At 35.3% G+C, this 21,928-nt stretch overlaps 1 protein-coding gene across 3 annotated transcripts in view; it reads right to left on the bottom strand.

Annotated features, from left to right (window-relative positions):
* The window catches only part of LUZP2 (leucine zipper protein 2), a 208,027-nt gene that overhangs the window by 94,765 nt on the left and 91,334 nt on the right, over positions 1 to 21,928 (bottom strand). For all 3 annotated transcript variants that reach the window (XM_064512863.1, XM_064512864.1, XM_026121726.2), the window contains exons 2-5: positions 19,596 to 19,713; positions 18,078 to 18,148; positions 14,950 to 15,031; positions 6,095 to 6,157 (exon numbers count right to left, since the gene is read on the bottom strand). In XM_064512863.1, coding sequence (XP_064368933.1) covers positions 6,095 to 6,157; positions 14,950 to 15,031; positions 18,078 to 18,148; positions 19,596 to 19,713 — 334 coding nt within the window. The remainder of the gene's footprint in view (positions 1 to 6,094; positions 6,158 to 14,949; positions 15,032 to 18,077; positions 18,149 to 19,595; positions 19,714 to 21,928) is intronic.

Here is a 21,928-nt window from a genome sequence, read left to right as displayed (position 1 = left end):
AGCTACAAACGGTTGCTCTTCTTAAATATATGGCTGTGCCAAACACTTGATTTTTTTTGGAAAAAGATCCTTTATCACTTCTCATGCAATTTAGAAAACCTAGTACACCAAATCTTTATTGCATTTTTTCTACACCTCATCTCTCTTTGTTTCACATTAAATTAATTCTCTTTCCCTTAGTCATGTCTTTCCTATTACATTCCTTCTGCAAGATTTAATCCTTTTAATCCCACATCAAATATGAAACATTCGTACAAAGGACTGGAAGGTTCTGTAGTGCCATTTAGAGCATCTAGACATTAACCCCCTATTTCCCTAGAGAAGAATGTTGCCTTTCTTCTTCTATTCTTCTTGTTAAAACTTTTTTTTTTCTTTTTAAATTCTAGAACCTAAAAGAGATCAGTAATATAAATCAGGCCATTCTTTTTGAATAATTCCAGAAACATTTGAGTGACAGTCAAATCATACATAACTTGGCCATAAGGAGGAGAGAGAAAAAGAGGGTGAGCTAGAACAGAAAACAGCACTGAAGGTTTCAGGAAACTGGAAATCTTTTGTAAAGGTAACGTGTTATTGGCCTCGTGCATTCTCCTTCCTATCTTCACTGATAACTCTAGTTTAATTATCACTGTACATCTAAAGTTATTTATCATTTTTCAATATGCTATTTCCTTTTGCTCTTTCAGAAGCACCAACACAGATGCTTCAAATAAGATTTACGCAGGACTCCAGAAGCTGTTCACTCAGTAACTCACACAAACTCCCGCTTATCTTCTCTGCTATTCTGTAGTAGCAGTAGTTCCCTAAAGACTCGGTGAGAATCACAACCAGGTACAGTAGGATAGTAGAGATTCATATGAAAAACACTCCTCAAGCATTCATGATCTTGTGAATGTCAGCCACTCAGTTTATATATATATGTACTTTTCTGTGTCCATTTATCTGTTTTCCAAAGATTTGCCAAAATCATCATACTTTTTATTTTTTATACAGTATAGTACCTAGAGACCTCAGCCAGTTTGACATCCAGTTTAGTGCCAGACAATTGCAACATGACAAAGACACTGATTGGAATAAGTTGCACATTAAATGATGGCTATCTGTAACAGTCTCACAGTCTCCAAAAAAAGATGTTTTTCCAGATTTGTTCTCAAGGGTTGCCTAGGATTGAGTTCAAGAGGAACTTATGGGAGACTCTGTAATAGCTATCAAAGTACAATAATGTGTAAAACTGCAGCAGGAGATCAAATGCCAAATAAATCCAGCATGCAGACATTCAATCTCATGAAAAAGTATTCTGCAAAAATAAGGCAATAAGCAAAAACTAAACAAAGCAGCAGTCAAAAAAAAAAAAGAAAGAAAAAAGAAAGAAAAAAAGACACACACATGCAAACTGCCTAGAAGTTGTTCAAAAATAATATATTAGAAGCCTCCCAAACCCTGCATGACTAAAAAGCTTAGAGGGCTATCACAGGGAACAGGTCAGAATTTAGAAAAAGTAAAGATTGCTCAAGTGAGGAAAACAGGAAAGACCATAAGAAATATCAGCTCAAATATAAACAGTGAAGTAGGAGGGAATTTGGTAGTGTAAGAAGTTGGAGAGGTACCTAGGATCACCAGGAGGCATGAAGAAAGGAATTTCTTTTTCTTCAAAAGAGAAATTCAGAGACAACAGGTTCACAAACATGCACTACAGAGAATAAGCAGGGATATATCTTCAAACATCCCTAACCCAGTGATTGTGGACACTGTGGGGAAGTGAGACGGGAATGGACCACAGAAAATAGGCAGGCTCAGGTTTCTGCCTTAATAGCATCTGCTATTGCCATTATCACAAACAAGATACTGAGATAGATGGATCATTGTGCATTTCTTAGGTTCTTGTAGTTTGAAAGATGGCAAGAATCACATCACTTATCTGCATCTCATCCAGATTGCCATCCACCAGATTATAGGGGGATCATGCCCCATGCATTTTGGATAGACATGGAGATGTTTATTCACTCTGTAGACTAACACATACTTAGAAATTTAAAATCGAAGGTCTCTAAATTAGAGGTTTCTCTGAAACCAGTTATGATCCCATGATTAGCCTAGGGCACTTCAGCAGAGACCCAGGGAAATCCAGTTTACCTAGTCAGCTCTTGCAACTTCAGATAGATGACTTTCAGGAGGTAACATGCTGCTGACTCATTGCATCCTTAAATGAGAAGCATAAATACTTTTGGGGGGTGAAAGGGGCTGCTGTCTAGGAAAACCCTTTGACTAATGAAGTATTTATTTGCGTGCAATAGGAGACTGGATTTTGTATGGCTTTAGACTGACTTGATTTATAAGAATTAGCAGGCTCACTTTCAAAGCATCAAATGGTCACAGGTGAATGAAAGCAACAGGCGTTATGACTGTAGGTGGAAGAAAAATAAGAATGTGGCTTAAGTAACACCTGAGTGTCTGAAATGGGCAAGATTTCCCTTGAGAGTCAAACTGTAACACGCACTTCTTTCAGATTGCCCCTACAAACACCCTGACAGGTCAAAGATAGTGGAAAACACAGTTTAACACTTTTTTCAGACCAGATTTTCAAACATACCAAACTTGGAACACATTAGCTTAGCAAAAAAGAGCAAAACATAAGAATTGAACAGAACATATGAAAATAAACAGCATGTTTGGTAAATGAACAAGAGATATCTGATTATCTGCTTTTAATCCTGTGAATTTACTTAGATTCATGCAAAGGCAAAACAAGATGGAAATAAAAGGCTAACATTGTTGTGGAAGGAAAATTCTGATCTTTACGCATATCACCTCTACCTGGCTTGTTCTTAAATGAAATAATGGAGCACGCATGAAAATCATATCAATTTAGCTGTACTGTTATATTTAGATATATATGGAATGGAAAAGCCTGCAGAAAAACTGTGGTCATTAGTCCAAAGAAATCTCCTCCTTGACTCTCACCATGCTAGCATTCTTGCCTTCAATGACGCAAGTAAAATGCGACAATGCTCTTTAGCCTAGAGTTTTCAAGAAATGATAAGCAGACTCTCAAAAATACACCCTTGGAAACTTCGGCTTCAAGACATGGTGATACATTTTTTCTTCTTTTTTTACTGATCATTAAAAAAAATGTTATTATATAACCAAGAAACATTTTACTAAATACCATGGCTGAGTTCTGAGATCAAACTTAACATCAGTGTTTCATCCACCTTAGATGAATTTTATCTTCAGTGTTGCATTAGCTCCCTCTGAAGAATGTCACACTGGACAGAGTCAAAAGTGCTACTTCAGCCAGTACATATTACTGCTTCAGTCAGTGCACAGACTGCTCACCTATAACTGGGGCTGCACCAGAGGTGGGTCAATCATCTATTTTCAGAATTCTTACAAATAGTGTGCAATCCTTGTCAAGATTTTTTTATGATCCTTAAATTTAAAAAAATCCAGGAACACAGCCCTGTGCTTTTAAAGTAACAGAGATGGTAAAAAAAAAAAAAGTAAAATTTCATATTTTAAAGTAGAGAAATTTTGTATTTATATATGTACATATTGAGGATGCAAACCCATAGAAGCATTTTATAACTTAGACTTCCATAATTTTTAAGATATATTCCCACACTCAAAATAATATGTACTGCCTTATAAGAATGGCAAGGCCTCATTTTTTACTTTTTCAAATTAATAATTTTTATAAACATTTTATATGCACAAGATTTTGTTCCAGTAACTGAAAAAAAACATTTCAGAATTACTCCTGTGCAAGAGCTGTGCAAATGCAGCTCCAAAATGAGATCTTTCCAGAGGTGCCGGTGGCTGACAACCACTCTTGCCAAATAGACATAAGTTCACATAAAATTGCACTGAACATTGTAGTCTTCACTTTATCTAAAATCAAGATTTCAAACAGACTTAGAACAGGTAATGCTGAAGTAATGCATAAAGTCTGAAGTAATTCAGAAATAGAATATTTTTCACTCTTCTGATGACAGTTTTACAACAGAACAACTACAAGGTGATGGATACAAACACTAGTAAAAGTAACTGAACCATGATTATTTGTTGTGGTGAATTGAGAGGAGACAGTGCAAAAATGCACTTCACGTATAACCCCGACATTGTGCTATCTGAAATATATTTAAAAGCCCACAAAAAATATGATCAGCATCTCCCATAGTAGTTCTCTTCCCTTTTTGGTACCCAGACAGGAATATGTTTTGGATTTATTTAATTTTTTAAGTTTGTTTATGATGTGTGTAACTAAACTATCTGTAGTATATATACTTTATATGTAAACTTTACATATGAATTTGAAATGTAGGTAGTATGTGTTGTATGTGCTTCTGGTGTTTTCCATAAAATAGATGAAAGGTGACTCAGTTTTTGAATAGAAAGTTTCTGACATTTCTGTTACTGGGAAAAAAAAAAAAAAAATAGCAAAAGTGTCCTTGCATTCTAGTATTTTATTTCCTCCTCTAAAGCTTTTCCTACTCACAATTTAACTGAGAAAATAAAAGAAAAAGATAAGGTCAACAAAGGCTATATTTCATTTCTATTTCAGAGACTAAATGAAGTAAGTACTTTTTCCTCTGAATAGTATCAAGTAAATGTGTAGAACACAGTCACATCCCCATTTCAACTAGATCAGAGAGAATAGACTATGGATAGGGTATTCCAGGGTATCTAACAGGATACAGCATACTGTCACTAACCTAAATTGGTCTAAATTTGACAACTTGTAGCTGTCAAAAAATCTTATGTTTAAAATATAACATAAAACTTAACGTAAAATTTTGTAAACAATAGAAACTGGACCAATTTGAGACTCATATTTATGAAATAAAGCTTACAAAAACATTTTAGGACAGTGTTTGCTTAGAACTTGATGTTAAGAATCTCAATTCTGAGATTTTATTTCCTTCTTCATCCTCTTTCTGTTTATTTTTAAAGCAGGTAATTACACTGTAAATGAAGTCTCACCACATAGCGATAATCTACAGAACTGAAGTAAGCATTCCTGTCTGAAAGACCACAGCTCATAAGCACAGCAAGGTAAGTTATTCGGACGCATTGTGCACAGCGGCAGTCTAAGTGGTATTCAAAGAAGTAGTATTTCCAAATGTATATTATCATATTTGGTTGCTTTTGTTTTTTGAGTATTTCACTGAAGCTTCTTGCTTCTACTACAACATAACGTTCCAAATCTGAAGCCAAACTATCACCTCCTTCAGCATAAACTCTGAATGCAGATTTCTAGTCAGCTCCGGCTTTCATCAAAAAACAATCCATCTGTACAATGGCGAGCTAGATTAAGCAACAGGGAGGAAAAATATGTACCAAACAGGTACTGCTGAATATGTATTATGTTTGATTCATTTACACTTCATTATTTAATTTATGAAAAATTGAAATAGAATGCATTAACAACATATAGAAAAATGAGAGCAATGCCAGGATAATTAATTTTCCTTTCTGTTTTCTTTTCACCTTCAGTCTCCAAGCAGTTTATTTTTATGTTCATGCAGTGCTCCTGAATTAATATTAATAGGATAAAGCTAAAGTACTATTCCATAGCTGAGTAGCTAAGTAAAATACTGATACCATGCTTTGGCAGACTGAATACCTCAAGTCAAAATTATCCTTTCATTTCTGTGTGGAGGAATCAGACAATTAATTGTCCACTATTTTTCATCTTCAGTACAGAAGCAGACACAGATATGGTATGAATTAAAAGACTACGGTAGAAAATTAGATTTAAATCACTCTAATTTATTTTAATAGCCTATTTAGTATGTTTGCACTTAATGATTTAGTTTTACATTCTAAAATATCATGATGCTATAACGAAAATGAATATGTGCACCAGAATAACACTTATTGCTTGACATTCTAAAGAGGCAGACCTCAGGAAATCTTGAAACTTTCATCATCTCACAATTCTAATACAAGGCTGTGAAAAAAAAAATCTGAAACGCTTCAAAGCTTTTTCAGTTAATATTAGAGGAAAAAAATCTATTCAATATTGTTCAAAAATTAAAACTTCTCTGAGGCTGACTTCTGACATGTATTGCTGACAATCAAATATTCATCCTACCTCATTTTGGAGGTCACGGATCATTTTGCTCTTCCTTTCCATTTCAGTCTTCAAAAAGTTAATCTATAAGTTTAAAGAAATGTTGAATATAAGCTTTTGAAAGATACCCATACATCACTTTAAGAATCAATTTCTACTTTTTTCTTACCATATTCACAGTTTTGAAAAGCAATGTAAAAATCATTTACATCTAGCCCTAACCATAAGCTATCTTACCATAAGCTATGCAGGTTGTATACTAAACTGCTACAGACCACAGTTTGGCATTTGCTGAATAACCTGTAAACACATAACATGATATTTACTAGGAATTTACTACTCAAGACAGGAAAATCATTGTCTCTGAAAAGCCTCGTTTTATTTTTGTACCAGCAAATACAGTGTTTGTTCTTCACAATGAAGCCTGAGGTGATCTTCAGAGAATTAAGGATTTTTACAACAACATTAACTGATTTTACAAAATTTTTTGTCTTCTAAGAACACAACATCTGTCATTGCTGTTTTCTAATCCAGTTATTTGATTTGAATATCATGCTATTATTGGCCCTAATGAGATAAACCCCTTAGTCCCATCAGACTCACCTGCGGAATAAAATGCAATACAAGTGGAAGCGTTTGAATCTGGTCCTTAGTCTTTATTTATTTCAGTGATTTGTCTTGAAAAGTACCAATTTTAATCCTAGTTTATCAAATATGTACTGTTTAAAGGATCATTTATGCAACTTTACTCTACTAGATGTGGACACAACTACAAGAACAGCTGTCATACCCTGCAGATTCACTATGATTTTTGAGCTGCATGACATTCAGACTGTTAATCTGTAAAGAACCGTAAAGTTTTCCGTAATTGCACATAGTCTGTTGTATTAATAGGGGAGAGCGCAAGAGAGAGACGTCAGTAATTTAAAAGCCCTCACCAGACTGAGCATCACTCTTACCAGGATCAAAAGAGAAGTCAGCAAACACTATTATCGCTCGAGAGGCAAGTTGGTAGGGGCCATGAGACTAAGGCTCACTGGCATGCAGAAAGGGAACTTCTTCTGCCAATGCTGTTCCAAACTTTTGTCTAAACGGTTCAGTTATGGAAACATTAATTACCCCCAACTACCACTGAGGATGATGTTTTAACAGAAGATGAAGCTATTCAGGTCTTGCCTAGCAATCATATCCATATATAGTGAATTTCAGTCTACATAGATTGTGTAATAAATACAAACTTTTTGCACAACAGTAAATAAAAGTCACAAAGTATAAAATCAAGACCAAAATCAAAATAAGAAAATCACTATTCAGATGGTGTATTTTGTGCGTTCCAAAGACTTGCTAGTTATCATTAAATACTGACAAAAAGTAATACACTGACCGCTGTTAAAGACCATTCCTTTTCTTAGTCCTAACTCTCAGGAAGACTATTATTATTCCTTCAAAGCGTATCACTTCTAAGTCTGAATATACATGAAATAATTTAAAAAATATGATACAGAAATTGTTCTCCATGTTAGTTAAACCAGTAATTTATGCTAATTACTACTCACACCTGCATCTGATATCATTGATACGGACATCTTACATAGCGCATATTTATGGTTTTAGCTTTCCTGAATAATGAAAAATACAAAACAATGCCGTTTCTTTTTTTTAAAAAAATCATACCAGTATTCATTAAAAGTCAGACATTTTTTGCTTTTATAACAATAACTTTAAAGTTCTTCTATTTAATCTCTAACAGCTGAAGAGCCACTTAGTCATAAAGTGTAGCTATTGAGGGCTACATAGGAGGGATTTATATAGCTTGGCTACTGGAGCTAATGTAGAGGTAACCTATCTATCCATTTAAACACATTTATATCTCCATAATTTTGTGCTCTAAGGTAAATGAGTCTGTATCAGACCATTTGCCTGATGCTTTTAGCCAGTTCCAGAGAAAAGCTGTCATGATGGACTACAATGTTGCTGCAGAACCTGAAGTTCAAATTTACCATTCTGGAGCAAATAACAGCAATACATGAACCACTTCTAAGGAGAGGTATAAAAATTCTAGTTTCAGTCTCCAAAACCTGACAAGATAACACACATGAATGGACATTTAAGTTCAGCTCCAAATTAGAGGCACAGAAACTTAAAAATTGAAACTAAGAAACTTTCTGCATCTTTTCCACCTTCCCACTAACTCTTTGCTCTTGTTTGACATTGAGCTGTTTCCAAATGTTGTCTGCCTTTAATTAATACCTAGCTGTAATTATGAAAATACATAACGAAAATATATTGGTGTTCTAAGACTGACCTTTACAATATCAAGCAAGGACATTGCTTCTGTCTCCTGGAGACAGATATTCAAGATATTCAGAGCTTTGTGTGTTTCAGAGCTCATTACATTTATTAAAAGCAACAGCTTCCATCCAGTGGCCTTTACTCACAGCAGTTTGTGACCTTGAAATGTTCAAATTAAATTTTCCCCAATTGAAATACAAAATGCTCTAGCAGATGGCAATGATCTAATTCTAAAAGTCAGACAATAGTTAGTTATTGACTACAGATGGATGGAAGAATACCGATATAAAAGCCAAAACTCAGCTATATGCTTATTTGCTTCCCTCCATCTTCTTATATCTTACTTAGAACTAAGACATGAGCAGTTAAGATGGGATGGAAATGCAGCGTTCACCAACACTGTTCTGTATTATGGCAGTATCTGGTAACCCTAACGTACTCGATAGTAATTTTTGTGGTCTTACGTTCAAGTTACAGTGTCCAAATTCATACTGCATAACAATGCAAAAAAAAGAAAAAAAGAAAAAGAAAAAGAAAAAAGAAGAGGTCTTATATTGAGATGTTTTTCTTACTAGAAAATAAAAAAGAAGCTTACCTAAAGTTAAAAAGACAAACAAACCCAGAAGCCGCACACTTATCATTAAATTCATTAAATCCTGGACACAGCGATATCAGTGTGAAAGCTTCCATTGGACAGGATCAGAATTTTGACCATGGAGGAAACTACATTCAGCCAAATGATACAGTTCTAATAACTACAGAGAACTGGTTAGCCTGTTACAGGAAATACAGAAAATATTCTTAAAAAAAAAAAGAAAAAAAGTCAGTTCTGCAAAACATTAAACACCTCTAAAAGTAAAGTTAAATGTATTTGTTGTCTACTGGGATTTTTTTTTAGAGAAATGTAAGATTTAATCTTTTTTTAAAAAAAGCTATATTTTAATTCAGAAACAGATTTTTGTCATAGAAGCATTTAGGACTTTGACTTTCCATAAAGACTGTTAGTAAACAAAATACATATTGTTGAAATAAAATGAACATCTTCTCTTTCTAGCAAAAAGTATTGCAGGCATGAGTTTGTGGTGGCTCTTGATTCCTGTTTGGTGATGGATATCTCTGAATTAAATTCTGCATATTCTGTTAGGGATGTTTTATTGCTAATGAAAAAAAAAAAAACTGTTTTCAAAATGACCATATTGTTCTTGCAATTTCTAGGAAAATTTTCCCCTGCCTCCTAGATTCCATAAGAGTACTTAAATAGAAATATCCAAAGACTGGTCAGAACCAGGTTAGACTACTGGAGATTCTTTATTATCTGTATCTAAAGGAAGAACAGACTATAGCTGATACAGAGGCAGTCGCCTATTTTTATCCTGTTCCTCAGACTTCATCTTCTACTGATATCTGTTCATTTTCTAATACTGGTCTAAAGTCTTGTTTGTAGTCTTCAAAGTTTCAAACTTTCAAGAGATGAATTTACATCAGTGTTTTGGTCTACAATAGGAGTGTGCCTTTAAAGTGACTCTCCTACTCATTCCCACTTCACAAGTTTTGGATTTCTGGCACAGTGGTCGCAGAGTGCACAACCTGGATTCCTTCCAAATGACTGAACCAGAAACTATCAGATAAATCAGGGTTTTTTTTATTTTATTTTATCCACTCTCTCAGCTGTTTCAAATATTATGGGTCAGGATACAAACCCAGTCTATGTTTTTCCCTTAAGAATGGTTTAGAAATTCATTCATTTTTCTGGTTAAAGAGGCAATAAAACTAAGAGAAATCTCAGATGCTTTAGCATCTCAAGGGAGATGAGCAATTATTTATCTTTAAAAACTTATTTCTTTCTCCCTTCACCCATATTAGTACAGATTTATCTTTACAAGCCATGCATAATGTGTTACCTAATTCTAAATTTTCATAATGAACACTGAGAAACTGGGAAAAACGATTTACACAGACATATTTTCTCCTTTTTCTCTACAGACTGTACTCTAATTGTATAGTTAAACAGACTCATCACCATGTGTTTTTAGAAATTGTTAGAATGATACAAAATAGCAACAGGGACAAAATGTAAAATGCAGACTAAGCTTTGTCTTAGCTTGACTATTTTTAAGTATTTCTCTGTTTCACTCTCTCCCTCATGTGGAGTAGTCCAGCTCTTTGTATGTAACGTGACTGAAGCTAGTGAGAAGCAACTCTACTAAGCTCCAGGTGACTTGCTAAAAAATAACTGCATTTGCTAAGATAAAAGCAGTTAGCATCAAGCACAGTCAACTGAAGAGCCCTTCCCCAAAAAGCTCTGAAAAACCTGCCAACCTAGTCCAGAGACACAGAATCACTACAAATCCATTTATACAAATTCACCAACAAAAACACTTTAAAGTGACCTAAATGTGTCATTTGTCCTCTGCCTCTTTGTTAACAAATGTGAAAATTACCTAATCCTGTTTCTGGAAGAAATTGTTCCACATCACATTTAAAAAGAGACATATATTGCAAAATGGTAGCTTAACTGTTTATTAATAGAATCATTCACTGCCTAACAACCCATTATAATCTATTTATGCGTTTATTCTAGTATTAAATACAGATAAAAGAGTAGTGATCCAAAAAGCTCTATCAACTTTTACTGATTGTCAAAGAGGACAACAGGAACTGGAATTATGCCCTATTCTCTCATAAACATCTTGTACACGTGTTGTATACCAAAATCCAGTATGGTACTTCTGACTTTAACGTACTTGATCTATTTAAGAAATGTTTTTTGGTATACAACTAATCTGTAGTTCTGAAGTTGGCCTGAAGACTAGAGAAGCTCCCTCACAACCCAAAGCTTTCAGGCAAACTATATTTGACCTTGAATTTTGCAGCACTGGGCTACTTAAAGCTTAAACCATCTCCTTGTAGCTGGTATCACCTCTGCACATTTTAATGCCCTGGATACAGCAGTTAACACAAGTGGCATGAATTTAGCCTAGTTCTGCCATATCATTTCTAGGAAAGACATGTCCCATAGCAAACTGCTGCTCTTCATATGGTGGTGCTGCAGATTCAGAAGATGAAGGACCCAGAATGGGAGAGCTCGCTCTAGCCGAGGGCCTCAGCATGGTTAGCACCTTCAAGGACAGCCACGTCTTTAGGCCTCGCTCTGACTACTCAAGCCTGAACTACTGCTTTTCTCCTCAAAAAGTTGTTATTCCTAGCAGCAGCTTCACTGGGCTGCCCTGTGAGAGAGTATGCTGCTCCCTACCAAGGCTTCATCCGATCCTCCAGATGACAGCAGCTTACCCGTCCTGACCTTCCCGGCTTCTCCGATGTTAAAGGGCTAAAAAAAAGGATAAACTTAAACATGCACAATAACTTTGATGATGCTTGTGCTATCCTTTATCATCTTTTTTTTGATGAATCATTTGTACATTGCTAATAGTGAAGAGTCTTGACCTATGTTCTACAAAACTTGGACATAAAGAGCATTGCTGAGGCTAGCCTACTTTTAACTGTGCAATCTCCTCTGTTCTTTTGGTTTTGGGCAGAGTCCTTGAATTCTTTCAAGGTTACTTTTCACGTAATTTGATTTAAAATACTTTTAAATTCTAACATATAATTTTGTATTTACATAATACAGATAGTCATTACCTTCAGGCAGGAGTTCCTTGTTGAAAATATACAGCATTAATTTACCAGTTAAAATACAGTAAGCATTGTATTATGCCTCCTTGGCAAGAAGAGAAAAAGCATACTTTTCTTTTTTTTTTTTTTTTACTCCATTGTTTTATGCATAGGGCCTTGAGAAATGTAACCCTACTCTTATTTACACTGGTTTAAATCAAGATTTACTTCATCAAATTCTGTAGAATAAAATGTGCTTAAGTTTAATTAGAAACAAGACTTACAGTTCATTAAATTAGAATTAAATTCAAGCTCCCAGCCTCAAACTAGGCCTGTACCTAGACCTCCTTCCATAAAATTCATTTTGCTTTCAGAAATATGCAAAACACATGGAGAAAACAGGTGTAAAGTTGCACTGTGTGACAGCAAAAATATTTATTTCCATTTCTATTGCAGCTTTCATCTGAGGATAGTGAAGCATTTTTTGAATATTCATTCAGCCTCACTGTACTGCTAAGTTTTATTATGTACATTTTGCCCTGAGGCATAAAAAATAAGTGTCACAAACCAAGGACTCAGTTCAGCTTTCCTTAAAATCAGTGGCAAATTTAATATTCTATTATTGGCAAGTTTTGAAATAGAGCTGAAAAGTTCAGTTTTTTTCTCTAACCAGTTGACAACACTTCCAGCCAAATTCTGTTCTCAAATGGAGATTTTTTTCTGTTATTTGCACTGCATATTTTTGCATTATAGTTAAGAGCAAATTTTGTTCAACTTTTGAAGAACAAATTTTGTATTCTTCCCCAGTGTTATTGTCTAGGTTGAATTTACATGGAAAGTACTGCTGTAGAAGCTAAAAATACAGTGTATTGTATCATTAAAACAACAGAGACAACTGTCCATTCACTGCATCTAAGGTGCATCCAGCCCACAGCTGAAAGTCCTGAAGAACTGTTAAAAGCTAATGTAGAGATTAAGTAACAAAACATATTTTCCACCTTTAATTTGTAGGACTACTATTTGCTGCGCTGTCAAAGCTATTAGGAATTTATCAGTGCACCTGAAAAAAGATAACTTTGTGTCAGCACACTTCAAGTACTTAGCAGAGAGGACTAGGTTCTCATTTATTCTTATTTCAGGACAATACATCTTAACTCAGCGCAAAACCACCTTAAAAAAAAGTGCAGTTTTTTTCAGCATATATGATGGCCTGAATATCCAGAAAGGCTATGAAATAGTTTAAACTTTTGAAGTTCAATAAAGCATTTAGTTTACTACCAAAAGAGTTTTTTTTTTTTTTCCTCCCTCTAGAGAAAAAAACTAAAAGTACTAACAATCCAGTAAGTGTATGTTGTGGAAGAAAAAGAATAGGTAAAATGATATCTTTATTCTTCAGCCTTCTAAGCAACAAAGAAAAAAGTGCTTTCAAAAATTGTATTTATTCCCTTTTTTCCCCAATTTTCTTTCAATTCTTCCGTTTGAATGCTACTTTGTTTCCAAATGGGAGGTAGCATGTAAAGCATTTTTTTTTAAATCTAAAATAGAGCATGGCCCATATAAATGATAATCCAACAGTACACTAAAATTCAGGCTTAACATTTGTAATGCCAATGTTTAAACTTAAACTGAGGGAACCAGAAGAGCTTTCCCAGCTCCTGAACCTAGGGAGGTCCTCATTGCATCCCAACTCCGGGCCAGCGCACGACCCATGCGTTCCACAAACCTCCATTTCCTCCTCTGTCTTAGATTACATTTATACATGGACCTGAAGGCCTTAGTGGTGCCTTCTAGTCAGCTGCCTGATCTAGATGATCCAGATACTAAGAATCCAAAGTCTGACACTATAAAAACCTGACAGTAAGTTTAAATTTAACATGACTACTGCACAGTTCAATTGTTGAACTGGACACAAGATCTCCGTTCTCACTGAATACAATGAAGTATGTCCATTAACTTCAGTAGGAATATCTTTATTTCCTAAACTAATAGTTAAATTAATAATAAAAATAATAAACTCGTGTCTTGTCCACCAAGGACATAAAGCCACATTCAAAAATCACATTTAGGCATTGGTAAACATTTGCTAAATTTTGTAATTCTTTTTAAACCTCTTTCTTGGGAGCACTCTCGTTCTGTGAGGCTGAAAAACAGTAAAACATTACTAAATAAAACAGTGATTATCCAAGATGAAACTAAAAACAGATCTACGAAACTTCCTGGCAGCTCTTTTTTTTTTTTTTCTTTTAAGTCCACAGAATGAGAATCATGAAATAGCTGAAGTTTGAAGGTACCTCTGAAGGTCATCTAGTCAGCCTATGCACAATGATGTCCCTGTTATTAGAGTACTACCAACCACCATAGGAAAAATTTCCTATTTACATCTAAGCATTGAGCAGAAAACATGGTTTTATTTTTTTCTGCCATAGCAAAATCAGGCTGCTTATGTCCCACAGCATAATAGCAGTACAGAAAAATCCAACCAATTGTATAATTTATCCAGAAACAGAATTACTTTAAAGCACAAAATCTTAATGCAACTTAATAGCTTCCAGTATTAACAGTTAGATCTACTGTAGTCAAAACTGGACTCTTTGGTACCTGTTTCTTTTCTTGCTGAAAATCACCAGTGATTTCAAAAAAGCCAATGGAGCTATGACAGTGTGCGTTGGTATGGATGAGACAAGAAGGTCTTGTTACCTCTTCAGGGCAAAGACTTAGGCCCAAATCTCCAAGAGTGTATATACCCAAATCCCACAGAAGCTAGTGAAGATGAGTATCTTAGTACTTTTAAGCATCCAAACTTTCTTCAACTCCTTTCTTCTGAAGCTTGTAGAGAACTGATGCATACTTGAAATCAAAGTTTTTTTCCATACAAAGATATTTGAGATAATGGAAAATTCTCAAGGCAAGAGGATAAAAAAAGACAGAAGAAATAAACAAAAATAATGAAGGAGGGACAAGGAATCACTCACGGTAGCCTGCTGCTTTTCTGCTTTCTCAGCTGCCTCATTAAGCTGCTTTTGAAAGGCCTCCTGGAGAGATTTCATTTCTTCCCTAGTTTGATGAAAACACATAACAAACTTCATTACTAGTGTCCATTAAGAAATAATTCTTTAGTTTCAAGAAAAGGTGCTTTTAATTATTCAGAGTGACAGACAGATGTGCTGTGTCTATTTGTCTTGCTAATAAAATCATAATGACCCCAAGAACTCTGGTGCTAATGCAAGACAAAAATTATCTGTAATGGAAATTGGCTACCTTTACATCTACTGAGTATCCTGCTGTGCAAAACATCTGCCAGTGCATAATTTCTAGCTAAAAGGATTGGCACAATAAAAGTGAAGAAAGCAGGCTGCTGAATACATACTGAACAGGGACCACACTATTATCAATGAGATAGTTTACATTATTTGAAAAAAAACCTCATAAAATTAAATCTTCACTTGGTTCTTTCTAGAAACAAACAACAAAACTCAGCAGAACATTCTGGCATATGACTGGAGAAGAAACAAAGATATTGTTTTGACTGGGCTTTGGGTCAAAAAAATTCACGTCACTGACAGTCAATTTCTCTACTGATAACTATGGTAGACTGAGATCTTCTGCTGGCCGTGTCATTCTGCCCACAGTACACGGCCTTACGGAGCTGTGGTGAAGTACAAGAGTGACATATCTCAGAAAACCCTCCAGAGCTTTGTCAGGGCTGTTGCTTGCATGCGTAACCCTTCAGAAATAAGAACCAGCACTGAACTCGGCCTACACACAGGAGATAATTTCTCCTGATGAAAACTTAACTCAAGTGAAAAGCATCTGGTTCATACCAGAAGAAAACTTTGTGAGCTTCTGGATCATCTTTCTAGCTTGTATCTCTATTACTTTTAGCAACTTCGGGAACACTAATGCAGAACAGGTTTAACTGAAATAGAGATTGAGCAGCATGGAACCAATGCACCACCAGCACAGTAGAGCTCACGTATTGTATGAACAGATGTGATCAGTTCAAAATATTAATGGAGCATTGAAATAATAGAATTTGAAACATCACAGTAAGTGACCAAGTTTAATTGCAACTTGGGAAGTACTGAAGAATTCACACAAAAGGGACTTCAAAAAACTTCTGATCTGAAGCTGGCAGAGCTACATCAATTTACAAGCTGAGATCCTAGCATCCTAAATTTTACTGTATCATCCATCATTTCAAGGAATAATCAAAGGAGTGCTCACAGACCACATGCAGCTCACATTTGTCCAAAGCAAGTAGAACATAAGATTAATAATGCAATACTTTCCAAATAAATTCTGTATTTTGGTCCAATTACAACAGATTTAAACATAACAGTAAGTGCACTCTTGTTCACTTACTGCAGATGGAGCTCTTGGCAGATAAACTGTGACTCTTCATTAGTTAAATTCTAGGAGGGGAGATCCTTGGCACGCTGTCAACAGCAGCTTCTTATCCTGGGCTTCCATACCTCTAGGCAACTAAAATCCAGTGAGCCTGTTAACAGTAGTCAGGCACCCACAGTAGTTCCAAGGTATTTCTTGGAGTATAAAGTAAAATCCTTTTCTATTTTCTTCTCTTCAGGAGGGTGAGGACTGCTCAGTCTCAGTCAGAGAGACTGCTATAACGCATATAGCACTGATTGTGGATCTATCTCTGGAAAATGCTGTTCTGAAGTATACTCAATAGCTGCCTCCCTTAGAAGCAGCAGTCAACGTGTATTTTTGGATGGACCTTGAGAGGTTTTGAGGGGCATTTGAGCAGCAGATTAGGAAGAATGCTTGGCAGTATGTGGCTAAGAAATACACATTTCCCCTTAGACAACTGCAATTTCACATCTGTGACTGAGAAAGTCCATTCAAAAATTTGCTCAATAGTCCATTAATGCTTCTAGTCAACTAACGTCTTCATTTCATAGAAGCTGCACAAAACCAGAATCATGTATGAAAGAGAGTCCATGACAAGGGCAGCTATGATGCTGAAATGTGCACCTTCAGCTACATACAAGCTATGTAACACATATTTGTTTAAATAGGGTATTAGCTTAAGTCTTGTTTGCATCATTCAATAGATTTGTCTAGAATATCTGAAAGTCCCTTAGGTATCTGATCCATCTCCACTGAAGCAAAAATGAGAAACCTCCATGGGTATTGTATTATGGCTCTAATCTGTTTTGTACTGAAGAACTGAAGGTCATTTTATCACAAACCTTCTCTATAGCAATGTAATTTCATATGTTCTACAGAGCTTCTATTAAACACGATACCACATTTCTAACAATGAAAGAAATACCCACTGTACCTTACTAAGTTTTTAATAAATGTTTTTTCTAGAGAAAGATGTGAGGTATAGATGTGTTCATCACATCATATTGCTTCAGAGAAAGCGATCCCTATGTTAGTTACATTTGCTTGTTAAAATTGTACTGATACAGTGATTTATCAGTCTGAACTCCAAGAATAAAGAGAAATAGGTCATTCTCTGTTGAACAATGATAGTTAGGTTAGTCCCAGCCATGTAAAGTCAATCTTTTATTAAGTGTTCAAGGAAAAAATTGAAGGGAATATATCTCCCTGCTCCTCATCCCACTCCTCACAAATATCCAACGGGAGTATTCCTACATTTGCATGATGACTAGTAATTTTGAGCATCTACATGTGTGAACATCTAATTAAAAAGATTTAATACATGTGTAATACCATTTCTAACTCCAGAGACTGGGACACTCGAAGCAAATTCATAAACTGGGGATTATCATCCACTTGTAATTTTTGAAGGCTTCATTTTGTTCATTTGAATAGACAAAAAATTATGTCTGAACTTTCCTGAGAGATTCAAAATTCCTCTCACTGGCAAATATCTCACTGTTGTATTCTAATATCTCTTCCTAATGCTATTCATTTATATCTAAGAAGTCAAGTGTGTCCATTATCAGCTAATATGTCGTTTGTTTGAAAATCATTCTGAAATAGCCCTCCCTGGTTACACTAAGTAGACTCTGGAGTACACTAGTGCTTACAGGTTAAACTGAAGGGATTTCACGGGTCCTACAGTTTTCAGCCTGGAAGCTGAAAGGAAAGGGTGGAGGCTGGGCCTTACCTTTGCTTTTGGCCCAGTTCCAGAAGTTTCTGCACATCATTCTTGGCCGATGCTTCATCATCTTTCAAAGACTGATAACAAAGTAGGAAATGTATTACCAATGAGATCTTTAATGTTATTCATCTGCAAAATGATTAATTGGAACCTCTTTCATAAAAGGCTCCCAGTGAATTACACACATTACAGTTTGCAAGAAAAAAAAGGAATAGCCCGACTTTTACCATAATTCAGCACTGCTAACTGCACACAGCTGTTTTGTCTCAAATATTAAAAGATATTTGATCAAATACAGTAAGGAGATTTAGAAACAAACAAATGGCTAAAAGCATTAGAAGTGTATGACAGATATATGTAAACAGAAGATAATAGTACAGCCCTTTGCCTAATCTCTGCTAGAATAGCTTTGCTGAGTACTACCTTTAAGTTTCCTGCACAGGAAATCTCATTCCAGCATAACTGTGTTACAAGGAGAAATGCATTTCTCTTAAAAAGTGAGGAGAAAAATAAAACAATAATAAAGGAATGGTGAAGGACTCAAAAAAAAAAAAAAAAAAAAAAGACAGAGAGACAGAGACAGAGAGAGAAAGAAGGTTCAATAGGCCACAGCTCAAATAAATTGGCACCAGAAGCGTCTGGAATACAATATGATAAAGTGATACACAGTAGCAGTATACTCCTGGTATATCCAACATATGGAGTAGCATCCCTATTTCCTTCCCATCTAAGCTTACATGAACATGAAGATAAAAATGCAGTGTCAGGAAAATGTTGTCCTTTAAAATGAAAGAAAATGCAGAGACAGAGAAATTCCAAACGGTAATCAGTCTTAATGCTAACATTAAGCCAACAGACTACATCAGAAGACAGGCATGCCCTGAAGTGAACATCTGGTGATTTCACGACTACAAATTCAGAGTGAGATGTTTCTCACTTTGAGGGACTGATTTAACTGCAGAGTTAATCTAAGTATTGGCATTAAGTTCAGCCTACCCATGACACCTACAACCTCCTAAATTAAATGCATAGGTGCTTTCAGCTCTACCTGTCTAGCTGCAGGCTCATCTAGCACAATTTGTCAGCTGAGCTTCTGAACTAAATGCCCTGTAGTAAATCTAATCACTCGGCGTACATGGCACGTCAGCCAGGTAAAGGGAGCAGCCAAACCAGCCGACTGTACGCAACTCATCAGCAAAGATGTAGCCAGCGACATCAGAGCATCTCCTTTTGCTAATGCCTGCTGGGGTAAACGTGCAGTAGTTCCACTAAGTTTATTCTTTCTCCTCTCTTTCTTTTGCCCTGCTATATTCTATTTTCACATTTGCTTCAGTTTTGAGTGAGTGGACAAAGGGTCCAACCCATTTAGATTACTTTTTCCTTAAAAATATCAGTTTTATGTTAAGTACAAAATCAACAAAATAATAATTATTCATATTATTCACTTTTCACAGTAAATAGATATCAAAATAAACAAGTCAAGGCAAGTGATCCTCTGTCACAGAAACCAAGGCACAACCTAACCTGGAGGTTTACTTTAATCCCCTCAAGTTCTTTAGAAGTCTTCGACAGTTGACGAAGGATATTGCTCCTTTCTTTAAAGACTTCTTTCAGCTGTCTTTCCAGTTCTTCATAGCCCTGTCTAACACAGAAAACAAAAGCATGAGATCCTCAAAACATTCCTCAATACATTTGAAAACAGTCTTAGTTCACCCAAATTTAGTCAACCCCAACACTGGCTTTAGATTCCAAAATGGAGTGTGGGATGGTCCGCTGTCCACTTACATAATAATTTGCTTTCTCCTAATATTGATAAATTGATGTGTTACACAGCCAAATGATGTGCTGCACCTGAGTATACAAATCATCAGACTGAAACACTGGCAGCGGTATATTGTCTGTGATGAAAAGGAAGCAAAAAGGATGCATTTAACATGAGTTGAATAATGTATAATAGCATGAGATTTTTCTTGTTTTGAAAGATATTCCACACAAGAAACTGAGTGAACCTTTAAAAGTTTTGTGACAGCCAGCAATTTGAGAGAAGGATGATTCAGAGTTATTTGAACTCTGTAAAGTGTATTCCGTTCCACAATTTCCCCCCACCTAAACCTCCTTGCAGTATAAACTAAAACTGACGAATATGCTAAGAGGAATCAAATCTCATTATGATATAATTAGGTGATAAGTCAAAATAGTCTGTCTATCCTTCTTGGAATGGTATTTCTTTTCTTTTTCTTTTTTTTTTTTTTTAATTTAACTACACTTTTCAAAGGTTCTATAAAATCCAGAATAAAATCAATCCAATGAATATTGTTTTAGGTTGAATGAAATGCTGATCCAGCTCATATATGCTGCTTCAGGCAAAAAGCAAGCATTTCAGGTAATTCTAAAACAATATCTTTTTTCATTTAAAAGCTTTTGTTTTGAAGAAAATTGATCAGTGAAGACAGACAACCATTCCTGGTACAACTACAGTTTAAATCCATTCTTTTATCATCCTTCCATTAACTCTCTTTCTAGAAAAGGGAAAAAAGAACCTCAACTCTGTAACACATCAGTACTATTTTATTATCTGATCTAAGATCTTGAAGTTAAACAGGACTCTTATGATTCCCTTAACAGACTTTGAATATATACTTTAGCAAAGACAATCATTTAAGTCATTAAATAAGGTATTTAATATCATTCAGATCTATTTTAGCAATAGACAGCTCAGATGACAGATATATGAAAAAAGAAAACATTTGTTTGGTATCGAATGATATTTTGGATACCAGCAGAGATGAAAGTGAGTGAAACGTCTCCTCAATCAACATAAGACTTCAGGAAAAGGAGATAACTTAGTTTCAGTGTTAATTATCTTCAGCTTACTTTGCCAACATGTTACAGATGCAACTGATGAAAAAGCATAGAATTTTTTGAGTTTGCATCTGTTTAATGAAACACAAAACATCTCCAATTTCCACTTGCCTCTGAGAAAATAAAAAACTGCTTGTCTGCAACACTGCACCCAGCATTTTCAGGGAAGATCTTCAGTTTCTGGTTTGACTATTTCGTTTTGCAGTAGAAGTTCTCTTTTAGGGGACAGTTGAAGAGGAAAATGGGAGAGACTGATTCTTCTGTTTTCAATACCAAAAAATGTTACGTTTTCCTCAGATAGTAGGAAAAAAACTATAATCTTTCTAACCAAACTGTACCTGGTAGCTAAAAACCTCATCTCTCAGCAAAATATTTTATTCTCTTGATATGTTTTGAGTTTTCTCTAAATTTATGTGTGTCCTTTATTTATTTCAAGAAACTGTGGTTTCAGATTGTTTGTATTATGTTCATCCACCAAGAGTAAAGGAAAACGCCGATCTTGAAGTGAGCCTAAGAGATGATTACATAAAGACAATGGGTAAAGTTAGTACGAGGAGACAATGTTAAGCCACATTACAAATGCCTAGTAGTTACTAAACAGCACTTGTAAATACCTGATTATCCTCTGTAGGAACAAATGATGTCACCAGAAAAATTATCTCAAATACAGGTGACGTGGTCAAAATCATAATGGCCTTATAGGAAAAACAGTATGCCAGGAATTCAAACCTTCCATAATTTAGCATTGCACAGATCTGAGATTTTGGTTCATATTTTTCTTTAGAATGGAATGAAAGAAATTACTGTCTTATAAGTTAAATCTTGCCAGTGCTGAAATACTTGCTGCATATTAGCATCCTAGTTCTTACACGCGATGAAAAGAAAATCCCCTGCATTAAGTTTTATGAAGAAGCACCTACGTTTTTTGTTACCACTCCAGCTACGTGTGATTTTTAACAAGGTATATGTCACTTTAGGAGCTGGTTCACCTCAGT

This window comes from Dromaius novaehollandiae, chromosome 5, assembly GCF_036370855.1.
Source record: "Dromaius novaehollandiae isolate bDroNov1 chromosome 5, bDroNov1.hap1, whole genome shotgun sequence".
In the NCBI taxonomy this organism is placed as follows: Eukaryota; Metazoa; Chordata; class Aves; order Casuariiformes; family Dromaiidae; genus Dromaius; species Dromaius novaehollandiae.
Note: the sequence above shows the minus strand (reverse complement) of the source record. Positions and strands in the feature narration are given on the sequence as shown.